Source organism: Mesocricetus auratus, unplaced genomic scaffold, assembly GCF_017639785.1.
Source record: "Mesocricetus auratus isolate SY011 unplaced genomic scaffold, BCM_Maur_2.0 Super-Scaffold_100004, whole genome shotgun sequence".
In the NCBI taxonomy this organism is placed as follows: domain Eukaryota; kingdom Metazoa; phylum Chordata; class Mammalia; order Rodentia; family Cricetidae; genus Mesocricetus; species Mesocricetus auratus.
Genome location: NW_024429189.1, coordinates 94,245,578 through 94,269,147, shown reverse-complemented (window position 1 = coordinate 94,269,147; position 23,570 = coordinate 94,245,578). Strand labels below are relative to the sequence as shown.

Below are 23,570 nucleotides of genomic sequence, written 5' to 3'. Positions count from 1 at the left end.
CTGAGCATGTGGCCTGTAAGCTCTGGGACTTGGAAAGAGTTGAGGACAGGCTGCTTGAGGTCTCCTGAGGAGCCTGTTGCCTTTCCTTGCAAGGCCTTGGCTTTGAGCTTCATTTGCCCACCCCCCCTGGCTGTGCCCAGACCCAGAGCTAACTGGCTACTCCTCCCCCCTTGCCCAGTACAGGCTATGGAATTCCCTGCTGTTGCTTAGGTATGAGACACATCCTGTCACCCCAGTCCTGGGGACAACTCTCCTGTGCATCCTTTCCTCTGCTTGGGTAGGCTCTCCAGCTGCCCTGCTGGAGCCAAGGAGAGAAGGAAGAAGACTCCGGGACACCAGGCCTTCCCTCGGGGCGGTGGAAAAATGAAGGTTAGTGGATTGGAAGGTAAAGAAGAAAGCGGCCCAGTCTCCAGACCCGGCTTTGTGTGTGAAAGAAACAGCTTTGTGTGTGGAAACACAGCAAGGCAGCCAACCCTGGGCTCTACTTGGGAAGGAACCGCCTGGCCCCAGCCCTGTGTCCTAGCTCGACTAGGAAGACAGCAAGAGCAGGACCCCAAAGAGCAATTCAGATGGGGCAACACCAAGTATCTGAAGAAAGGAGTTGAAAAGCCTCAGTCCCTCAATTAGAATCCCAGGGTCGCCTTGATGGGAAGAAAGGCGATCTGTGAACACTCTGTGACCTCTTTGCTATCCTCTCTTGGAGAAGTATAACACAGCCACACTCTGGACTGTCTGAGCTCCAGAGGTGTCTGTAGATGGCTACACATAGTAGGTCCTCCATAAATGGATTTTATCTTAGCAAAAGCAAAACACTGCTTACACACTGAGTGTAAAGATTAGGAGGGGCATAGCTGGATACCTCCCGTTTGCTCCGGGATTCAAAACTTCCTTACGAGGGAAAGTCTAGAAGAGAGCCTTCAGGAGACAGACGGGTCCAGTCCCCTCTCTCTGGCTGGCTGGCTGGCCACAGAGCCGCAGAAGGACCTGCTCTTCTGGAACCTTTCTTTTCCCCTCCCAGGCGACGTCCCTCGTCCGATGGGTGTGTCTGTCGGGCAGGAGGTGATACTTGAACAACTGCGGGGGCGGGCGAGTGCCGCGGAGCAAGGATACCGGCATAGGAGACAGCATGGCTTCCCGGGACACACCACCGGCCACCAGCTATGCCCCGTCCGACGTGCCCTCAGGGGTCCTTGCTGTGTTTGTCACCATCCCCTTTGCCTTCTTTCTACCGGAGCTGGTGAGTGGGGCCGTGGCTGCGGCCACCAGCTGGGAGGGAGGGGCAGAGCGGGATTGAGAACCATTCCAGCGCTAGCCACTGACCCACCGACCGCCACCCTCTCCCGGGATGGGGTAAGGCAGCTAGCTACACTTTCTCTACTGTCTGCCTGACCGCAGGATGTGTCCCTCAAGAGTGAACTTTCCTCCTTCCCAAAGAGGAACCTCCCCCCGGCCACTTGTTTGTTGGAGGTGCACAGCCACCTCCTAGACTACCCAGACCCCTCAGAATATTCTATTACCTGGTTTCTTTCCCCCTAGCTGTTTGTACTTGCCTAAAGTTCAAAGAACCAGGGGACTCTCTCTCTCTCTCTCTCTAAAAGGCCTTCAAAAAGAAGTTCTCCCAGGATTTCTCAAAGTACATCAGCTGACTTTGAACTTTGATTTATGTGCGTTCCACACAGGAGGGAGTTCATGGCAGAGCCATCCATAAAACAATCTCCTGAACCGCCCAAGTTACCCCAGAGAACTTGTCACTGTCGGACTCTGGGGCACCCCATAGCAGAACTGGGCATTATTCCCTGCCCGGGCTCAGCAATGCATCCAGTAGAAAACAGGTTCCCTCTGCTCCTGCTCTCATCTGCCTTCCCCAGAGCTTTCTGTCATACCTAGTTTGTGCGTGAATTTTTCTTCTGAGCTCTTAATTTGGCAGTGCTGCCTCTGGGTCGGGAGGAAGACTCAGAATACGACATAAAACTGGCACCAGTGGCCAACCTTTCCACTCTCTTGGTCTGAATGAAAGGTTGGTGCTGACTGAGTGAACTTTAGGCAAATTGGTTAAAACAGCCATTCTTGTCAATCAAGAAAGGGAAGCCAAGCTGGCCGAGTCCCATAGCTGGGTGGCTTTGGCAGAGACCCCACCTAGGAGGTAGGTTTCTTCCAACCCCCCCACAGCCGTGGGCATCCTGCCAGGCTGATCACATCCTGAGCTCTGTGTGCCAGGCCCTGGGTGTGGCCCTCCCTTTGGAGCAGCCACATGGATGACAGGATAGAGGCCGTCTCTGCCACTTTTTTATTGAGAGTATGCTTGTCAGTTACGCCAGTCATTGTCGGAAGGGTGGCTACCGCCCAGGGGTCTCTGTGGCTGGAGAGAGACTTGGAAATGTTTTCTGTGCGGTTTAAATGCAGCACCAGCAAGAAGAGATGGTCTGTCCCAGGTCAGGAAGGGGCCCAAGCCTGTCACTGGGCGTTGCCACCGGCAGAAGGCTGAGGCAGGAAAGCAGCTAGGTAGAGAGCTGGTGCTTGAGGGGCCAACAGATGTCCCCACCTGTCCGCCTGCAGTTGGATTCCTAGAAAAGTACTGTCATGGTGTCCTGGGACTTTGAGGAAAAGAGGACATTGTCATTGGTTTGACTTTCTTGACTTATTTTTAATTAATTTTAGATTTCTCTTAAAGACACAGTTGCAGTACAGGCAGTCTGTCTCACTCTGAACCCACAGGTCTCCCACGCTAGGAAGTTAGCATTAGCACTCTGCTGTTGGCCATTGCGGTCATACTTGATCATTTCCCCACTAATGGCCTTTCTCTGGCCCAGGGTCCAGGTTAAAACTCTTTACTGTGCTTGGTTGTCCTTCACCTCCAGTCTGGGGCGGGTCCCCCCCCCCCTTCATCTTGGTGTTCTAGAGAAAGGACTAGTCCATTAGGGACAGTACCAAGTTTCCTCACTGTAGCTCTATTTTTAATTTGCAAGTCACCCTTATTCATTGTTGAAAACTTAGAAAAGGCAAAAGTGGGTGGAACCTGTATGCATGCATGTGTTATATGTTCACAGATGGAGCATGTGCAGCGTGTGTGTGTGTGTGTGTGTATGAGTGTGAGTGTGTGTGAATGTGAGTGAGTGTGAGTAAGTGTGAATATAAGTGAGTGTGTGTGAGTGTTTGTGTGAGTGTGTGTGAACGTGAGTGTGTAAGTGTGTGTGAGTGTGAGTGTGAGTATGTGAGTGTTTGTGAGTGTGAGTGAGTGTTTGTGTGTGAGTGAGTGTGAACGTGAGTGTGTGAGTGTGTGAATGTGAGTGTGTGATAGTGTTTGTGTGAGTGTATGTGAGCGTGAGTGTGAGTGTGTGTTTGTGAGTGTGAGTGAGTGTTTGTGTGTGAGTGAGTGTGAACGTGAGTGTGTGAGTGTGTGAATGTGAGTGTGTGATAGTGTTTGTGTGAGTGTGTGTGAGTGTGAGTGTGTGTGCACGCGCGTGTGGTGAGTGCATCATTCTGCACACGCTATTGTACTTGCCGTGAGCAAGGACTCCAGAATAATCATGTGTGCCTAGATGGAAGATGGGAAAGAGGGGACGAGGTTGGGGAAAGGATCAAGTTTGGATTCCATAAACAGAAGCTAGGAAGACGTGTATGTGTGCTGAACCAGTCTGGCTCAGACCTGTTTTTGGCTTGGGCAGTCTGATGTAGCCCCCTCGGCTATCCATGGAGCAATGTGAAAGGACCATGACTCCAGGTATTCCTGACCCTTCCTTAGTCTTCTGGTCTGAGACAAAGGTCTATAGAATGGGTTAGAAAGCAGTGAGGCCAGGACACCACTGCAGAGCAGAGAAAGCAGTACCCAAGAACTAGGGGGCAGTGATTCTGCAGTGGAGTAGGTTGGGGTGATATCACACAATGCTATCTTCAGTGACCTACCCCCAACCACCAACTGTTGTTGTGGAGCACCACATGGAGTCAGTGGGCAGATTCATTGTCAGAGCAAATCTAATAAACTGGGGTCTTCCCTGATGGCGATAAGCCACACTCTATCATGGAGGTACAACTTTGGCTCTTTGTGGCTCTTGAAGATGACAGGCCAGGTAGGGTAGCTCAGGCTCCCAGTAGCTTACTCTAATGACCATTGCCTGCAATGCTTTATTTACCAATCTTCAGCATTAAAATTCACATTTTGAAACTTTTTTATTCTGTGATAATGATGGTTCTATAGGAACTTGCATTCCCTGAAATTCCCCAGTGGCCATGTTTTTCCTAACTAGAAAAAGTTTTAAAACTGGGAAACTGAGGTTGGCAAGACAGATCTTCAGTTTACCCCTGTAGATCTGTCTGAGAACAACCAAGGTTCAGGACTGTCTCATCACACCAAAAGCCCCCCTTTTGCTACTCTCTGTGGGCCCCCAACCCATCCCGTGTTCCTTCTCACTATTCCAAACAGTCTGTTAGAAATAAGTACGTATACAGATAATTTTTTAGTTCAAGAAAGTTATATAAATAAATGTAATTGAACAGTATAGGACCTTTCTAGACTCACCTGGTCCTTGATGTCCACCTGAGTTGTCTGGATTCACAGCTTGTTCCTTTTTTGTTGCTGAGTAATATTCCACGATAAGGATTTTTTTTCATAATCTAACCCATCTCTATTGAATGTTTCCAGTTCTTGGCAGTTTCTAATAGAGCTGCTGTTGGCATTCATGTTCAGGCTTTTGTTGGAGTACATTTTTCACTTCTCTGGAGGAAAATGCCTAAGTGTAACTTGCTAGGTGGAAGAGTGGGAGTCTATTTTGTTATTATTAAGAGACTAACAAATTGTTTTACAGGGTGGTTGGAAAATGTTTTGTTGTTTGTTTTGCATTTTTACTGCTTCCCTAGCATGGCATGAAACTTTAACATAACTGAGGTTTTGTTCAATGTAGTGGAGAATCTAGATTTCTTATTTAAAAGTACTACTTGGGCAAATGCATGGAACTAGAAAAGAAACATCCTGAGTGAGGTAACCCAGAGCCAGAAAGACAAACATGGTATGTACTCACTCATAAGTTGATACTAGACATAAAGCAAAGGATAACCAGGCTATGACACACAACCCCAGAGAAGCCAGGAAACAAGGAGGACCCTAAGAGGGACACACATAGCGGGCCCCAGGAAAGGGAAATAGTTAAGATCTCTTGGGTAAACTGGGAAGGGAGGGGATGGGGACACGGTGAGCAATGAAAGGGATGTCTTGATAGAGGGAGCCATTATGGGGTTAGGGAGAAACCAGTTGCTAGGGAATTTCTCTGGAAGCCACAAGGATGACCCCAGCTAAGACTCCTAGCAATAGTGGAGAGCGTGTCTGAACGGGCCTTCCCCTATAATCAGATTAGTGACTGCCCTAATTGTCATCATAGAACCTGCATCCAGTAACTGATGGAAGCAGATGCAGTGACCCACAGCCAAGCACTGGGCTGAGCTCCTGGAGTTCATTTGGAGAGAGGAAGGAGGGATCATATGAACAAGCGGGGGGGGGGGGAAGGGGGCAAGATATGATGGGGAAAACTACAGAGACAGCTGACCCAAGCTAGTGGGAGCTCACAGACTATGGACTGACAGCTAGGGAACCTGCCTGGGACCGAACAAAGCCCCCTGAATGTGGGTGACAGTTATGTGGATCAGTCTGTTGTGGGGAGCTGGGAGTGGGACCAGGACTTATCCCTGGTGCATGAACTGGCTTTTTGGAGCCGATTGGGATACCTTGCTCAGCCTTGATACAGGTGGGAGGGGCTTGGTCCTGCCTCAACTTGCTATATCAAGGGAGGCCTTAGCCCCTCAGAGGGGTGAAAGGGGGTGAGTGGGAGAGGAGGGGGTGGGAGGGCAGAGGGTAACTGAGACTAGTGTGTAAAATGAAAAAAAATTAAATAATTTTTTTGCCAAAAAAAAGCATTGCTTGAAAACAACCTTAGCTGGGCAATAGTGGTGCATGCCTTTAACCCCAGCACTCAGGAGGCAGAGACAGGCAGATCTCTGTGACGTCAGTTTGATCTACAGAATGAGTTCCAGAACAGTCAAGGCTACACAAAGACACCCTGTCTTTAAAAAACAAAAACAAAAAGAGAGAAAAGAAAAGGAAAAAAGAAAGAAAATAACCTCTGAGGGTGAGGAGCTCAGTGGTTTGAGAAGAGAACAGACCTCCACTTATTTTTCCACCCCATTCAGAGTGTGGGCTCTGGGTCGTGCCAGCACTGGGGGCTAAGCCTGGGTTGGGCATGGCAGCCAGCCCCGCCTCTCTCTGCAGGGCCAGTGTCTGTGAGAGCAGAGGGCCATCACCTCCTGGCCTGGGTGGTATCAGTTGACTCCTGAGCTATTTGGCAAGCTGAAAGGTGGCCTCTGAGAGCTCACCCCAGTGACTGTCCTTGGGGAGTGCTTTATGAATGGGAGTGTGAGGAAGTCACCTGAACTTTACCCTTCTCATTAGTTTACTCTTTAATTGGATTTATGCCTAATTAGAAAGCAGCAAGAGAGAAAATTCTGAGAGAGCCAGCTAGTTAAAAGGGGGAGGAGGCCTGAGCCGCTGTTTGATGCTGGAAGCTCTTCTTTCTGCTCACCTCCACTGAGATGCCCCAAGAGGTTCATTCTATCCCACCCCCATCCCAAATTCCCGGTTTCCCTTGACTTCAGTCTGCTTCTATTTTGTCATACTTAAGAGTCTGAAACCATACAGAGCCCAGCTAGAGCCAACCCTGCCAGTACTGAAACTGACTGGATGGTCTGCAGGGAGTGGGTGGGTTTTCTGAACTTTCCTTTCGATTCAACCTCTGCAGGGTTTATAACCCTCAACCCCACCCATCTAGATGTCCTCTGCCAAGTGATTTATTTAAACATCATCATCTTTAATGGCACAACTTTATGCCAGGGCTTTGGGTCAGCTTAGGATGGGGAAGGATGTGGGGAATGGACGAGGAAGAAGCAGTTGGAGAAGGAAAATCCAAATACAGAATTATAGCCATTCTCTAAGAATTTCAGGGATCTGGGCGGCGATAGAGCAGGATGTGGATGGCAGTGAAGGAAATAAGCCTCTGTCTCCATCCACTCCCCCCCCACATCCATCCATCCATCCATCCATCCATCCATCCATCCATCCACCATCCATCCATTGAGGCTCTTGGAAGAAATGCCAGCTCATAGCTGGGCCACTGTGGCAGGCCCAGGAGGTATCAGCTGGTGCTACCAGACTAGTGTACCCAGAGACCTGTCTTCCTCAAGGTGACAATCTCTGCTTGGGACTTCTTGGTACCTGGCTTTGTGCCTGATGCTGGGGACATGAAGATCTCAAAGCCCAGGCTGCCTCAAAAACTCAGGACTCTGACAGCAAGCGGAGGAGAGAGACAAAGTCAGGGGTAACAGTAAAAGAGGGGTCCTGGGGCTTGACAGGGGGCTTTCTGGAGGTGACCAGTCTGGTCCCTGCCATCTAAGGTCCGGTTGCAGCTGAGCTGAGGTGGTCTTGGGGGTACATCAGTGGGAGCCAGTGCCTGATGGAGTGAAGGAGAGGAGTGCCCATCACAAAGGACGCCTGGGTTCCCAGAGACGGTGGGTGTCTAGAGCACAGCCCAGGGTTTCCTGAGAACTTAATCATGGAACCTGAGCCAAAGAGTGAGAAAGGATGGGTGTAGCTCTGAAGCCTGGGGGTGGCGGAGCCGTAACCAAGGGGCAAGTTTAACTCCCTAAAATCCACAAATGGGAGAAGAGAAATGAAAAACAGTCCTCTTTAACACCTAGTGTTTTATGTTTAATTTATTTTGAAGAATCAGGAAAGTAAGTGCCCTCAGCCTTTGGGTAGATAAGATTGTTTTTGTCATTCTATTTTATGTTACATTGTAAATCTGTGCATTTTGATCAATAAAACTCGGGTCAGTCTAGGTCTGAATGAGAGGGTGTGGTCCTGGAGCAGGAAGCCCCCAGAGCAGGGAGGAAGTGCAGGCCAGTTTGCTCCAGGTTTTCCTGGGCTTGCAGCCAGATCTGGAGAGCACTTACAGGGCCCTTATGTGACGGTTCTGTAAGAAGCAGTGGCCCATGGGACTCCAGCCCACACTATCTGAAGAGGCCAGAAGAAGAAATGGTCTCACAGGAGGCCTGGGCAGGTTGGGCAAGCAATTTCCTGCTAACCTTAAAGCCACAAAGAGAAAAACGCTCTCACCATGAGTCAGAACAGAATGACTCCGAATCTGTAAGTCCTGTGTGTATTTACTGAACATGGACATGCCATACAATGATTGCTGTTTTAGGGTCCTGATGGAGGTGAGGTCCTTGGCGAAGTCCCTTGGCCTCTCAGAACTGTTTCCCGCCCGAGGCAAAGGAAACGTGGCTATCTGACCATGCTTCAGAAAGCTGCCTGGACAGTGTGTTAGGCTACATGCAGCACCTCGTGAGAACTAATGTCTCAGAACTAACCACTCCACAGAGGCCTGCAGTGAACAGGGCCTGCCCAGGAACACCCAACTCCTCTGGAGGAGGCCAGTGCTGCCTGTGGGCCTCTGCCTTCACCAGAGCCCATTCCATTGAGTGTAGTCCTTGTGTTAGTGACTAAGAAAGTCAGTTACCTCTGCTAATGCACCTCCAAATTCTGTTTATTTTTCAGCTAAAGCTTTCAGGTGTTAACTGAGCATGCTTGGGGGCTTCCCTGCCTGTCCCTTTAATCTTTGCTTACCTGCTCTGAGATTTTGCGCTAAATACCACCCCCTACCATAATGTGTCTACTCTTTTCTTTTTAAATTATGACCTTAAACTGAGCATGCTCGGACATGGACCCACCCTATATGAACATATGTAAGTCCCCTGAATAAAATCCCCAGGCTTCCTACGCCCAGATGGAGCTGTAGAATAGCACTCTCCTTGTCTGATGCAGGTTGTAACTCTCCACGTTTATATTTTGGCTTTGCTTCCTCCAAGAAGCCAATGTGTTGCATTCTACGACACGGGTAGAAAGGACACCTAGGGCCCCTCCCACTGCTCTGGCTTTGGCTCCCTTTGCCACCCTGCGGGTAGCTCACACTTGCCATCAAGGTCCCAGCATTTCTTAGCCTCCCATTAACCTCATGCCCCTGGCCTTGAGCTCCTTACCCACAGGGTTACTGCTGTGAGGGAGACACATCCAGGATAGGCTGGCTATGACAGGAGACTACAAAAGCCCTTGGCTTAGAGTCAGGGAGGCATGCCAGAGGACAGTCTTCCACAGTTGACTGTGCTTCACGGGAAGAGACACAATTCCACGGCAACTGGAGTGTGTGTGTATGTGTAAACAAAAGACTCTGGAAACAGTATTTCCTTTTTCTTGGACATCGCACTGCCGTCCTTTCCACTCTGGTCTATTTGATTTCTTCATGTTGGTCAATGAAGCATTAACATGAAGTCACAACCTTCAAATGGCTCAGATGGGAACTTGTGCATTTTAGTATGATTTTTACACTTTATTTTAGCCCAAAGGCTGAGAATCAATATAACTTAGTACAGTTTTTAAAAAAGAGGAACTGTCCCAAAGTCCCTGGATTCCATCAGCCTCAACTCAAGGGACCACAGTTTTCTTTATCTTGAAGCATCACAGTGTCACAGAGAGCCTTCAGGACATTGGGGTTCCCACTGTGAACCACACCTGAATGAGTCCTATGTGGGGCCCACTCCTCCCACGCTGTCAGTAGTTATGGGAACCCTGCCCTATTTTATGAGCCTCGCCCATAATTTGGTTTGACTTTTTCCTCTAAGTTCATGGGAATTCATGCTACACTGTGTTGTCACCCAAGAACCAAGTAAGGGAGGAATCTGTCATGAAAACTAAGACAGGTAGGGAAGAAAGGAATGTGGTATTGGCAGGGCGTGAGACCTGCCCTACTGAAATGCCACCCAGCTATGCAGAGAAACCTGCCACCAGTTCTACCTTCGGCGTACCTCCCCTTCTCAGCTGTCTGTCTGCCCCACACTGAAGCCACTCTGGCTTAGAAGCCCACGGTGCAGATCTGATGCCTGTATATCCCTGCTACATCCGGGGCCACCACTCAGGTAGTCTCTCTCTGCCTGGACCGGGCCCTCGCCAGCACCACTCACTCCACTGCGTTGCCTGGGAAGGCAGGTCTCATCTGGGATACTTTGGGAGCCCCCTTCATGCAGCCTAGCACTTTCTTCTCGTGCTTTTGAATTTTTGTGCATTATTTGTTTTGGATCATTTTAAATACAACCGTGGTCCCATATTGAAAAATCTGTCCCCTGCTGGTTGTGGGGAGAAGGAGAGAAACCTGTCCTCAAGCCAATCGGTTCTCTCTGAAGCTGAGACAAGGTCTCAGTCCAGAAATACTCTCTGTTCCTTTTCCTCCGGTTGCACATAAATCTGAACCTACTGGGCACACTGTGATCTGCTGGGTCTTGTTCCATTTCCTGAAGTAAACACTTCCCTTCTACCTTCGGAAGGCTGCAGAGGGTTCTGCTCTGGCAGGCATGGCTGCTTTAGTTGGTGTCCTCTAGATGAGCATTTGGGTCAGTTCCTGTCTTTTCTGTATCTAACCAAGACGCAACAAGAAACCATGTACATTCTTCGTTTGTTCACCCATACCATGTGTAGGACAATTTGGAAAAGTGAAGTCACTGAGTGGAGTAATTTAAATTAATGTGTTGATCAGTGTTTCCAAAATAGCAGGGTTGCTGATAACGCAGGTGTTTGCCAGGCATGATGGCACAGGGCTTTAATCCCAGCACTCAGTAGAGGCAGGAGGATCTCTGTGAACATGAGGGCAGCTTGGTCTACCTAGTAAGTTCCAGTATAGCTACAGCTACATAGTGAGAACCTGTCTCAAAAACAAAATCAAACAAGCAAAAAAGAAATGACAAATCGAACAAAAAATCAGATATTTAACCTGAACTTTAATTACAAGTTACAGATGGACATGTGTGTGTGGGGGGGGGTCTGTGAGTTTCTTAAATTTATAGGGAAAAAATTGTATGTGTGCAAGCATGTGTGTGTGTGTGTGTGTGTGTGTATGAGTGCATTTTAAAAGGCTTCATCTGTTATGTGAAAAGGGTCTAAACCCTCCAAATACTATTGCACTCGTCCCCACCCTTGGATGCAAACTTCCCACCCCTCGACAAGACCAGCTAGGCACCTGCTCTTCTGATTCTCTCCTGTGCACCATTCCTCTTGTTCTTGGATAGTGGCTATCTGACACTCTCCACAGGCCAAAGCGAGACTAGTTAGCTTTATCTAGGAACCCCAATGACCGGAACCAGAGAGACTTCCTCCTCTGTCTGATGGATGCAGAGGCACAGGTAGGTTACATAAACCCCCGGTAGAGCTGGGATTCCAACCCAGATACACAGTGTGGAGATCTGAATGGGGCAAAGTGGAAGCAAAGGAAACTGGCCGAGGGCTTTGGTTTCAGCAGCACCATCTGGAGAGCTTCCAATAACACAGCTCCCCTGGCCACTTCAGGCAGCATCTCTAAGGCTTGGCCCAGACCGCTGAGCTGTCTGAGTCCACAGAGAGTTCCAGGAACCCACAGAACTCAGAGCCCTGCCCTAAGGCGGTGCCAAGCTCCTCTGGGTTTCTGTTTTGATTTTGGTGTTTTCTGTTTTGTTTTGTGGTATTGGGAACTGACCCCACGGCATAGATGACGCCAGGCAAAATTTCCACCGTTGAGCCGCACCCCAGCCCCCCATATATACTAGAAGCTCTTTATCACTGTGCCATATTTTGGATTCTTTTCCTTCATTAAGCTGTTTTCAAAGACAGTAAGGACGTCCCAAAACTGACACATGGTGGCACGACCCTTTAATGCCAGCACTCAGGAGGCAAAAGCAGATGGATCTCTGTGAGTTTGAGGCCAGCCTGGACTACAGAATGAGTTCCAGAACAGCCAGGACTGTTACACTGAGAAACCCTGTCTCAAAAACAAATGAAATAAACCACAAAAAATAAAAAACAAACAAAAAAGCCCAACTATTCTTTTGAGCTCTTGTATTTCAACTTAACTGATGCTAACACTTGCAGCTATTGTGTCCAATAGAACCTTAAAGGTCCCATGTTCGGTCTGAACCCATGAGCCGCTAGGGGTTTCTCACTATCTGGTGATACCGTGCCCAGACTTGCCCCCTCAACCTCACCCACTCCTCAACATTCTCCACAATGTGTATGTGTAGATAGGGAGGTACATGCTCATGAGTGCCCAGGGATGTGGGATGCTCCTCACCCTGGAGTAACGAAAGTATGAGCTACCCAACATAGTCCAACTGAACTCAGGTCCTCTGCAAGAGAAGTGTGTGTTCCTAACCACTGAGCAACCTCACCAGCTCCTAACAATGGGTTATACTCTAAGATGCATGACCATGCCTTTGATTCAACTCTATCCTACATTTCTTGGTTTGAGATAGGGTCTTAGTATGCAGCTCTAGTCCTCCTGGAACTTTCTATGTAGACCAGACTGGTCTCATACTCAGAGACCCACTTGTCTCTGCCTCCTGCGTGCTGGAATTAAAGGCATGAGCTACTATGCTACCTTAAAAGGGCCTTTGAGTTTAGTCCTTTGGGAAAGATATCTACGAGGAAAGTACATTTTCTTCATAAGACCCTGCCGGGGCTGTACTTGAGACACACTTATTCTAAATGTCTAACTGTGATATAATATCCGTGTGTGTGTGTGTGTGTGTGTGTGTGTGAGTGAGTGTAGTGGGGGTCGGGTCACACCAGCTAAAAATATGCCCTGTTCTTGGGAAATGTAAAACGGGGGCTAAAAGGGGAGAGCAGTGTAGGCGGCCAGGAGAATCTGTGAAGTTAAATATGAGCTTTTAAACAGAAGTGGAAAATCAAGTTCCTAACCTAGACTTCTTGGGGTAGAGGTAAGACACCAAACACCTCTGGGCTTCAACTCCCGATCCCATCTGCAGTTTAGAAAGCAGAGGGGTGTGGAAGTAAGAGTCAAACAACATTCCTCCGCATTGCAATTTTACAGCAGGACTATTTTTAAAAACATTTCCATGTAACTTGAGTAGATTCCCCATGCTTAGAGTTCTTTGGTGTAAAAGTGAACGGTGGGAACAGGGATTCCCAATCCTTGGTTGGAAACCAGAGGACAAAGGTCCAAATGGGCCCTCTAGATGGTGGTGGTGACTAAATTCACAAGGACAAATAATGTACACACAAGCAGCTTCTGATCGCAGGACAGGGTTGGGGATTCCTTCTCAGCTCTGACAGGGGCAGAGGGACAGAGGCAGCCTGGCTGACATAGGTAGACTGAGAGTTTCACAACAGATTAAGTGAGACGTTTGAGTGGATAGAGTTTTACAAACTGTGAAGTTCCCAGTGAGTAGATTCATTCAGACAGTGTATCCCAATACCCCTCACCCTTACACATGCTTTGTTCCAGTCCAGGCCCTTCCTGGGTTTATAGTCAGTAACACAGACCACTCACTGCCCTCTAAGGTCTAATGTGTGTAAGCACTGGTTTTACAGCCCCAAACGGTATTCCCACTAACAGCTATCATGGTCTGGGTATTGATGCCAGCACATTTCTACATTCCCTTCAACTCATCAGGAAGGACGCTTGTCAAGTGCCTGGGAGTGCTGTCCTCTCCCTGTGATTTCATTAGTGGGGATGTGACGGGAGTGGGGGGCATAGGACAGGCCTCCAGGCCCCAGACACCCTTTCCCTATGACAAGTCATCGCTGTTCACCATAGACACTTCCAGATCCAGGCCAGAACTTCCAAAACCTCACTTGGACATTGATTGTTTAAGGTGGGGGAAATTTGTTCCCAGAGTTAATAGGCCTTTTAAATTAAATTTAAAATTTTAGGAAAATTTCACACTCACATGCAGTGTGTTTTGGCCACATCCACCCCACATTGCCCTCTTGTCATTTCTGCCTCCACTCCTACTGGTCATCTTCCCAAACAGTATCCCTTCTACACTTTGTTTAGTTTTTGTTCACTAATTGAGTTTAATCAGGACAGCTTACAGAAGCATGGGTGGGAGGATTATTTACCACAACTTGGGTTACACTACTGATGAAAATGCCACCCCACCCCCAGCAACCGTTACCTGCTAGTAGCTCCAGAGGCAAGGACAGACCTTCATGAGTCCCTTCCTTATCCATGGCAGAGCGTGGATGGGCCCGTTCTTGTGTAGGTCTTGTGCAGGCAGATACAGTGGTGATGCATTCATGACTGCAATGACTATGCCACGTCTGGAAGACCACAGTTCACAACACTCCTCCCTTTCCTCCAGCTCCTACACTTTATCTGCACCCCTCATCGACCATGTTCTTTGGGTCTTGAAGCAGGTGATGTAGATGTCTCCTTTAGGGGTGAGTGCAACAGTCCCTTGTTCTCAGCATCTTCACCAAGAGGCGGCCAGGATGCTGGAGCTGGTCCCACGCTGTGAGAGCCGCACTTTCACCCTTGCCTGTGGTCAGCTTCTCACCCCAGCTCATCCTGCTTTCTCCTTAAGAACCCAGGATTCTCCGTAAAGACAAAAGTACTTTTCTTCAAGGCAACAGTCACGAAACTCTTACAAGGGATAGCCTGAGTGACCGTATCTGTATGCTGGTTGGTTGTAGGCCACGCTAGTTCCTGAGGGTAGGGATGTGCTGGGAGAAGCAGAGTCTGAAGGCAGCGTGATTTTCAGCTGAATTAGACAAAGTGAGTGAGTCCCACGCGAGTCAGCCCCTACACAGCGTGATTTTCAGCTGAATTAGACAAAGTGAGTGAGTCCCACACGAGTCAGCCCCTACACAGCGTGATTTTCAGCTGAATTAGACAAAGTGAGTGAGTCCCCACGTGAGTCAGCCCCTACACAGGGAGTCCTAAGAAGAGATCTCCAGTGGACAGGTGCATGTGTGGTATTGAAGGTCACTGAGAAAGGGACAGAGACAAGTTCCTGATGTCACAAGTTAATGTTCTCCTTAAAGGCACAGTTTAGAGCGGGGAAGATGGTTCTGAGGTTAACACCAGCTGTCCTTCCAGAGAACCTGGGTTTGGTTCCCAGAGCCCACACGGCAGCTAATAGCAGTCTGTAACTCAATTTCCAGAGGATCCAACATCCTCTCCTCTTCTGGTTTCCAAGGGTACTACAAATGCAGCACACTGACATACCATGCAGGTAAAACACCCATGCATGTAAAACAAAAGTAAGTGAACCTTTTTAAAACAAAGGCCCCATTTTAATGAAATTGAGGAGATGGAGAGCCAAGGGTACTTCAGTGGCCCACCAAAGAGTCACCTGGAAGGAGATCTGCTAAGAAAATGAAATAAACCAACAAAATCATGTAGTGCCTATATGGACTCTCTCCCTCCAGGCTTTCAAGTGAACCTTACAACCCTGCCCCCTCCACCAGAGCCTGGCTTCCCCCACAGTCCTGCTCCCTCTACCATAGCCAAAACCAACCATCACAGTCTTGGCTCCCTCACCACAGCCCTGGCTCCCCTACCGAAGTAGGGGATCACCCACCACAGCCCCGGTTCATCCCCCCACTGTCCTGGCTCCCCTCACCCCACAGCCCTACATCACCCACCACAGCCCTGACTCTCCCAACCCCACAGTCCCGCATCACCCACCACAACCCTGACTCCCTCTACCCCACAGCCCTGCATCACCCACCACAGCCCTGTATCACCCACCACAGCTGGGTGCAGTTGGAGAAAAGGAGACACTTGCAGAAAGAAGAGGGAGATAGGGTGAGTGCCCCTGATAAGGAGACAACAAATACCCAGACAGAGTTAGAGGTATTAACTGGAACTACACTAAACACTGGCAACTGATCCCACAACATCAGTCACTATGACCTGAGGACCCTAAGCCAAGTGCTCCCAGGGTCAGGAAGGCCCTCAGTGGGCAGGGGAAGAAGCAACTGAGAGGAGCCTGCCACAGGCTGGCATGGGGTTGGTGGAGAGGAAGAGACTTGCTATGGACTCTAGGTCCTCTTACTTACATGTATGCATGTTTTGCCCGCACAATTTTGGTGTCCAAGGAGCCCAGTAGAGGGTGTCAGATCCCACGCAAGGAGTCCCAAATAGTGAGTCATCGTGTGAGTGCTAGGAGTCAACCCTGGGTCCTCTGGAAGAGTGGCCAGCACTCTTAACTGCTAAGCCATCTCTCCAGCTCCTCCGGGTCCTTTTAAAAGATGCCGTCACAGCTCAATCTGTACACTCTGAGTCACTGAGTCATGGATTTCTAAAGAAAAAAAATTAATCTTTTTCATGTGAAAAGTCCTGTTTTAGATTTTGACAACTTGTTCAGACCATCTTAAAAACTATTTATCAACACTGTTTAGACTAAAAGACATGGTCAGACTTGACTGGAGATTCTCTCCTTTTGCAAGGCTAGTCAACGCCTTTAATTTTACAGGATTGAACTTGACCGCGATTCAGAGACGCCAGCCTTCCTCTGTGTGCACAAGGACACATGCCAGGATGCACATGTGTAGAACAACTTGGGGGAGTGGGTTCTTGATGTGGGTTCCAGAGATGAAACTCCGGGTGTTAGGGTTGAGTGCAAACTCCTCAGTCTACTTTCTGACCCCCTAGATCAGCTTTTAGTGAGGGAAGTTCTGCAAAGGGACCCCCTCCCACCCGCACACTAGCAAACTGTGTAGTTTGAATGTATTTGGCACCCATAAACTCATAGGGAGTGGCGCTATTAGAAGGTGTGGTCTTGTTGGAGGAAGTGTGGTCGGTCTTGTGGGAGGAGACTGGATGGCACACACCTTTAATCCTGACCTTGAGGCTGGAGGACACACCTTTAATCTGGGCCATGCCTTCTGTTGGAAGTGGGTCACTGTGGGGCGGACTTTGAGATTTCCTATACTCAGGATACCGCCCAGTTAGTTGATTTCCTTTTGCCTGTAAGATGTAGCAGTCTCAGCTCCAGCGCCACCTCTGCCGGCACGATGCCATACTCCCTGCCATGATGATAATTAAGTGAACCTCTGAAACTGTAAGTGAGCCCCCACGATTAAATGCTTTCCTTGTGAGAGTTGCCCTGGTCATGGTGTCTCTTCACAGCAGTGGAAACCCTAACTAAAACACAAACGAAGCCCCTTCTGCGTTTTTCTCTTCTTACAGGTGTTTGGGTTCTTGGTCTGGACGTTGGTGGCTGCTACACACATAGCGAAACCTTTGCTGCACGGATGGGTGCTGTATGTGTCACTCACCTCGTTTCTCATCTCCCTGATGTTCTTGATGTCCTACTTGTTGGGGTTTTACAAACGTTTCCAGTCATGGAGGGTCCTGGTAAGAACCAGGGGTGGGGCACCCCTGGACTGGTGTCCTGGTGTGAAAGGACAGTGGGCTTCTCCAGGTGGGGAGGGAGAATGGGCGTTCTGGGATTAGAGACCCTACTGGGAATAGATGCCTAGAAAACCGAGGCTTCTGATTTTACTGTGCTGATTACTAATTCAAAGTGAAAACATATTTGTAAACCTTTCCTTGTATTTCCCTCCACCCCTTCCTAGTTAGGATTGTACACACTTTCCTGAAGTTAAAACTATTACCTGGAGAAATAGCTCAGCAGTAAAGAGCACTTGTTGCTCTTGCAGAGGACTCAGGTTTAGTTCCCAGCATCCACAGAAGGCTCACATCCTTCTGTAACTCCAGGGGGGGAATCTGACATCCTTCTTTTGGCCTCCATGGACATGGTATGTATGTGGTGTATAGAAATACATATACATATATATGCTTATCTATACCTACACATACATATGTAGGCAAAACACCCAAACACTTGGATGAAACTAAAACATATTGTAAAGCAGTGTGTACCTATAGTCTCCCAGTGACTTAAAAGGCTGAGACAAGAGGATATATTGAACCTAGATGTTCAAGGCCAGTCTAGGCAACATAGGAAGACCCTGTCTCTTAAAAATAATCTGGACTGGGGTGATGGCTTAGCCAGTAAAGTGAAAGCGTAAAGACCTTCATTTGATCTCTATAACCTTCAAAAAGCCCTGTGAAGTGGGTCACATCTGTGACCCCAGTGATCCCATGGTGAGATGAGCACTGGGGACAAGAGAATTTCTGCCTTCCAAGGGCATGCCACAAGGTGTGTAATCTACACTTTCTTAGAGGTTACAAAATGCAGATCAGATGATGTACATTCCTTCAAGAGCTAATGAACATCTCAGTCTCAGCAGGACATTCCTGTTGTGTTGACCACAGAACATAGAGAATCAAAACTAAGATCAGGGGCTATCGAGTTGGCTTAGCAAGTGAAAGGGTCTGCTGCCAAACCTGGCAACGTGGGTTCAATCCCTGGAACTCACCTTGTAGAAGGAGAGCACCAACTACCACAAGTTATCCCCTGACCTCCACATGTGTCCTGTGTCCCCTCCCCAACACACGCACACACACACACACACACACACATACACACACACACCACACATATCACACATACACACACACAAGCACACACACACACACACACACACACACACACACACACACAGGGGCTACAAAGAAAGGGCAGTAGGGGATTGGTTTGCTTCTCTCCCCCTCCTCCCTACTGTGTAGGAAGAGAGAGGGGAGGTGCTCAGTTGAATAACATTGGTCCCTGCCTCTGCTCTGCATTTCCAGGACAGTCTGTACCATGGAACCACAGGCATCCTGTACATGAGTGCCGCTGTCCTGCAAGTACACGCCACTATCACTTCTGAGAATGGTGACACAACCCAATACTACATCAATACTTCAGCCTCAGTGAGTAGCTGTGCACCTATGGCAATGACACAGACATGCGCACAGGGAGGGCATTTATTACATGCAGTTCAACGCTGTCACGAGTGTTTTGTACAGCTGTGTCAGGCTGCAGGAGACTGAAGGAAGGACAGTGTATATGTGTGCATGTGTCCAAACTGCAAGGGCCACCTCTTGTCTTGTGTTTGTCCCACTCAGCCTGCTCCCCACAGTCATCAAAATCTTGTTCTTTCCCCAGATTAACAGAACCACATTTTCCTTTTCTTGCTGATGTCTGCTAAGTGGCTCAGCTGCCTTGCAATGGAGCCTGAGTTGCTGGGCACAGTCAGCTATTCTAGGTCCTTTGTTTCAATGACAGAAAAGTCCACAGAAATGTCATTGCTAAGTGATGGAAGCTAAGGCAAGATGGGCACAGCAAATTGTGAAAAGAGCCTGATGCCCAGGCAGTGGCACACAAGTGGTAGGCTTCTGAGCCCACCTGTATCTTCCTCTACTGTGAAATGATGCTCTCTTGTGACAGGAAGCCAAGTGTGAATGACCCATGTCACCTTTGACTTCCACAGGCTCCCACGCCATGCTACAGGCAAAGGCTGCATTGGGGGGCACTGTCTCCAGAGTAAGAACAGGGTACCAGACAGATACTCTGGGCCCCTGGGAAGGCCACAGCATTCCCCAGCTGCCTTCCACCCTCCCTGACCCCTTCCTTTTTTGTCAAAGCTCTTGGATTTCATTAAACTCATAGTCCCAGGGAAGGTCTTTGGGTAGCCTTGCCACTGCTGCTGGCTCCCGATCAGGCTTCATTGCTATCCCCAGAAAGACATACTCTGTCATTCAGGATCTAGGTAGTGTTGTCCACATATCAGATCAGCAAGGCAAGCTCCTTTCCCACCAAACACCACCCTTCCACAACCCTCACCCAACATCCCACTTTGTCCACTCTGCCTCCTACTCTCCCAGCTTTATTCCCATATGGACTATTTGTAGAGGACCTGCTCACCTGGCTTCTTGCTAAAAAATGTAACCACTGTGAGGCAGGTATATTTATTTACTTATTTTCATATTTGTGACAGTGCCTCACCATGTAGCCAGGCTGGCCTCAGACTTGTCTTTCTCCTGACTTAGTCACCTGGATGCAACATTAAAGGCATGTGTCACCACATACGTCTTAATGGCAAGAACTTTTTCATGTCTTGCTCACTGCTGTAACAGTAGCTATTTGGGCTTTGAAGCTATTTGTTGTTGGATGGATGGATGGATGGATGGATGGATGGATGGATGATGCGTGGATGCATGGATGGATGATGCATGGATGGATGGGTGGATGAGTGGGTGGATGATGCATGGATGGATGGATGATGCATGGATGCATGGATGGATGGATGGATGGGTGGATGGATGGATGGATGATGCATGGATGCATGGATGGATGGATGATGGATGGATGGATGGACGATGCATGGATGCATGGATGGATGGATGATGGATGGATGGATGATGGATGGATGATGGATGCATGGATGGATAGATGGATGATGGATGGATGGATGGATGGATGGATGATGCATGGATGCATGGATGGATGGATGGATGGGTGGATGGATGGATGGATGATGCATGGATGCATGGATGGATGGATGGATGGATGGATGGGTAGATGGATGGATGGATGGATGATGCATGCATGGATGGATGGATGAGTGGGTGGATGGATGGATGGATGGATGATGCATGGATGCATGGATGGATGGATGATGGATGGATGGATGATGGATGATGCATGGATGGATGGATGGATGGATGGATGATGGATGGATGCATGGATGGATGGATGGATGGATGGATGATGCATGGATGCATGGATGGATGGATGATGGATGGATGCATGGATGGATGGATGGATGGATGGATGATGGATGGATGATGGATGGATGGATGGATGATGCATGGATGGATGGATGGATGGATGATGGATGGATGGATGGATGATGGATGGATGGATGGATGATAGATGGATGGATGATGCATGGATGCATGGATGGATGAATGGGTGGATGGATGGATGATGCATGGATACATGGATGGATGGATGATGGGTGGATGGATGGATGATGCATGGATGCATGGATGGATGATGGATGCATGGATGGATGGATGGATGATGCATGGATGGATGGATGGATGGATGGATGAGTGGGTGGATGGATGGATGATGGATGGATGGATGGATGATGCATGGATGGATGGATGGATGATGCATGGATGGATGGATGGATGGATGGATGATGCATGGATGGATGGATACATGATGGTGGGTGGATGGATGAATGGATTGGTAGATGGGCAGACTGGACAGATGGATTTATGGACAGATGAATGGATGGGTGGATGGATGACAGATGGGAACAGAGGATTAATGAACAGAAGGAAGGCTAGTGAGGATAGAGTGACCTCCATCCTAAGGAGAACCACTGTGTCAGTTTAAGCCCAATTTTAATTATGGTCATGTTTTTCTGATGGAACAAAATAGAAGAGGCAGGGTCGGCAGATGAACTGGGGACCTGAGAAGTCCTAGTAAGGGATGATGGTGGCTGAGACAAAGGAGGTGGGGACATACCAAGAGCTAGTCAGATAGCAGACTTTGAGGCTGGCTTTGGCCATGACAGTTAGATGGAAGGAGGTTTTGTCATTGGTAGCTGGAAGGGATGGCTTTAGGAGACCATTGTGGGCCATTAAGAGCTCTGGGAGAACCTGAGACATTCACAGACAGGTGCTCCTAGCAGAGTTCAGGGCCAGTGAGCATGGCGCACGCCTTTAATCCCAGCACTCGGGAGGCAGAGGCAGGCAGATCTCTGTGAGTTCGAGACCAGCCTGGACTACAAGAGCTAGTTCCAGGACAGCCTCCAAAGCCACAGAGAAACCCTGTCTCGAAAAATCATTAAAAAGAAAAAAAATAGCTGTGGGAGTGGCCTGAGCACAGAGGCTCATATTGGAAATGGGCTCAGCTCAGCATGCCACAGGTCCCAGACAGGGAGGGAGGAGGATAGATTTATAGACAGGTAAAGAGGCCCAGGTTGTACAATTGGAGGATATCAGAGGGCAGAGTGACTGCCAGTGCTTGCTGCTCTCAGGCCACGCAGGGAACACAAGGCCGGTGAGGATCCGGAGCCCCTGGGGTTGAGGGTGGGGCTACACTGCCCTCTCTAACTCTGCCTGTCTTCCTCCAGTTCTTCGCCTTCCTCACCACCCTGCTCTACATTCTGCACGCCTTCAGCATCTATTACCACTGAAGTGCAGGAGAAACAACCCAGTGAGACTCACTTTCTGGGGGCTGTGTGTGATTATCCCCCAAAGCAGGTCCTGCCGTTTCCCATTCAGGTGATAAATGGAAGATCCACCAAGCCACCCATGGGGTCAACAGACTATCTTTCTGAAATGTGTGAGGAGACTCACTTTGGCATTTTTCTCTTTGGACATTCTTACTCCTCATGGTGACTATGAGAAAACTGTTCTGCCACCAACAATGACTGGCCCCTACCCTGAAGAGCCATCCCACCCCCTCCCTGAAGATGACTGCCTCTTCAAGTTTCCTGACCATGAACTCACTTTTCAAGAAAACCAACTTTGAACTCCTCACCGTTCAAAATACCAGCTCTGCCAATCACACCTGTTTAGGACCTTTTGTCTCGGCAATGGTGCTCCCCACGATAAGTTTAGAAATATTCAATCCTATTTTCCAAAATAATCGAGGCTCCATGAAGGCCTGAGGTCTAACGCCCTCGCATGGACCTTCCTTGTAGCCTCTGCAGCTGCCCTGGAGCAGTTGTCCAGCCCTGCCTATTTACCCCAACCTCACCCCTACTTCCTCTGCATTAAAGATCCAAGGAAAATGTATATAAAACCAATTCTGAGGGTAAATTTATGGGAGAAATACACAGTTGGGTTTGGGGAGTCCCAGAATGGGAAAGACACAGCCAGTTAATGCATAAGCCAGGTACCTCAGAAACTGCTGGGTTCAGTGTGCCTGTGTGGAGCCTCATAGACCAATTTAAAGACCAGAAGATTTCTCCTCCTTCGGGAAAGACTTCAACAAAGGAGATTTACCATGGATTTACCTTCCAGCTCCTCCCAGAAACACAGCAGGAAGCAGTAGTTGCTATATTGTGGCACCGGTTCTGGAAGGACCCCTCTGGAGGTCTGTGCTGACTTCTGTGTGCCCCTAACTCTTCCTGGGCACCCTCTGGATGGGGCCAGTCTTCAGGATTCATCATGGAAGGGAGTTTGTGTTTGGAGGTCATTTTTCTAAGAACAGGCCTTGTGAGAAGAAAAGTATGAAGTCAAGTGAATACTCCCAGAGCAAGCTGGGCTTTCCAACCTGTCACCACCCGGGAGGGTCTCAGCCCCTTGCCAAGGGGCCAGCATGACTGGGTTTTCTCACCCAACAGGCCAACAGGACACAGTCCCACGACTCCCTAAATAGATAATTGCCAAAAGGGAATGAACTGAATCTAAGTTTTCTCCATTCGGGTGTGTTGGGAGGGGTGAGGGGTGCAACTCGGCCTCACTATTGTTTACCAGTCACTTACTAATTGCCCTGACATCTTGAGAAGTCAACACCTATCTCTTATTTTGTAGTCTGGCAGCTGTTTGTGATGTTCACCATGGAATATTTCCTGAATGGCCACATGCAAATAAAAGATGTTTGTATAGTGGAGAGTGGAATCTGTCCCCTTGATATTGCTGGAAGCTGGCCTCAGCCATCATTTTTTGTGTTTTGAGTTTACTATGAAATCTCATCAAAACCACCTTTGGAATTGTTTTAAGCTTTGATAGCTAAGTCTCTGTCATAGTGTTCTGTTGCTGCGAAAAGACACTATGACTAAGGGAACT

General features: G+C 48.7%; 1 protein-coding gene across 1 annotated transcript; it reads left to right on the top strand.

The window, feature by feature from the left end:
* The first annotated feature begins 1,057 nt into the window (after nt 1-1,057).
* On the top strand, nt 1,058-23,392 carry Mall (mal, T cell differentiation protein like). The gene is made up of 4 exons (XM_005068595.4): nt 1,058-1,237; nt 17,055-17,222; nt 18,564-18,686; nt 21,908-23,392. The coding sequence occupies exons 1-4, from the start codon at nt 1,127-1,129 to the stop codon at nt 21,968-21,970; spliced, it is 465 nt and encodes a 154-aa protein (XP_005068652.1). The 5' UTR covers nt 1,058-1,126; the 3' UTR covers nt 21,971-23,392.
* Nucleotides 23,393-23,570: the final 178 nt, after the last annotated feature.

What these genes read in the sequence shown, in the direction of transcription:
- Mall (XM_005068595.4), top strand. Translation starts at nt 1,127, where the DNA reads ATGGCTTCCCGGGACACACCACCGGCCACCAGCTATGCCCCGTCCGAC. An exon ending in CCTTCTTTCTACCGGAGCTG is followed by an intron (nt 1,238 to 17,054) that starts GTGAGTGGGGCC and finishes CTCTTCTTACAG; the next exon opens with GTGTTTGGGTTCTTGGTCTG. An exon ending in TCCAGTCATGGAGGGTCCTG is followed by an intron (nt 17,223 to 18,563) that starts GTAAGAACCAGG and finishes CTGCATTTCCAG; the next exon opens with GACAGTCTGTACCATGGAAC.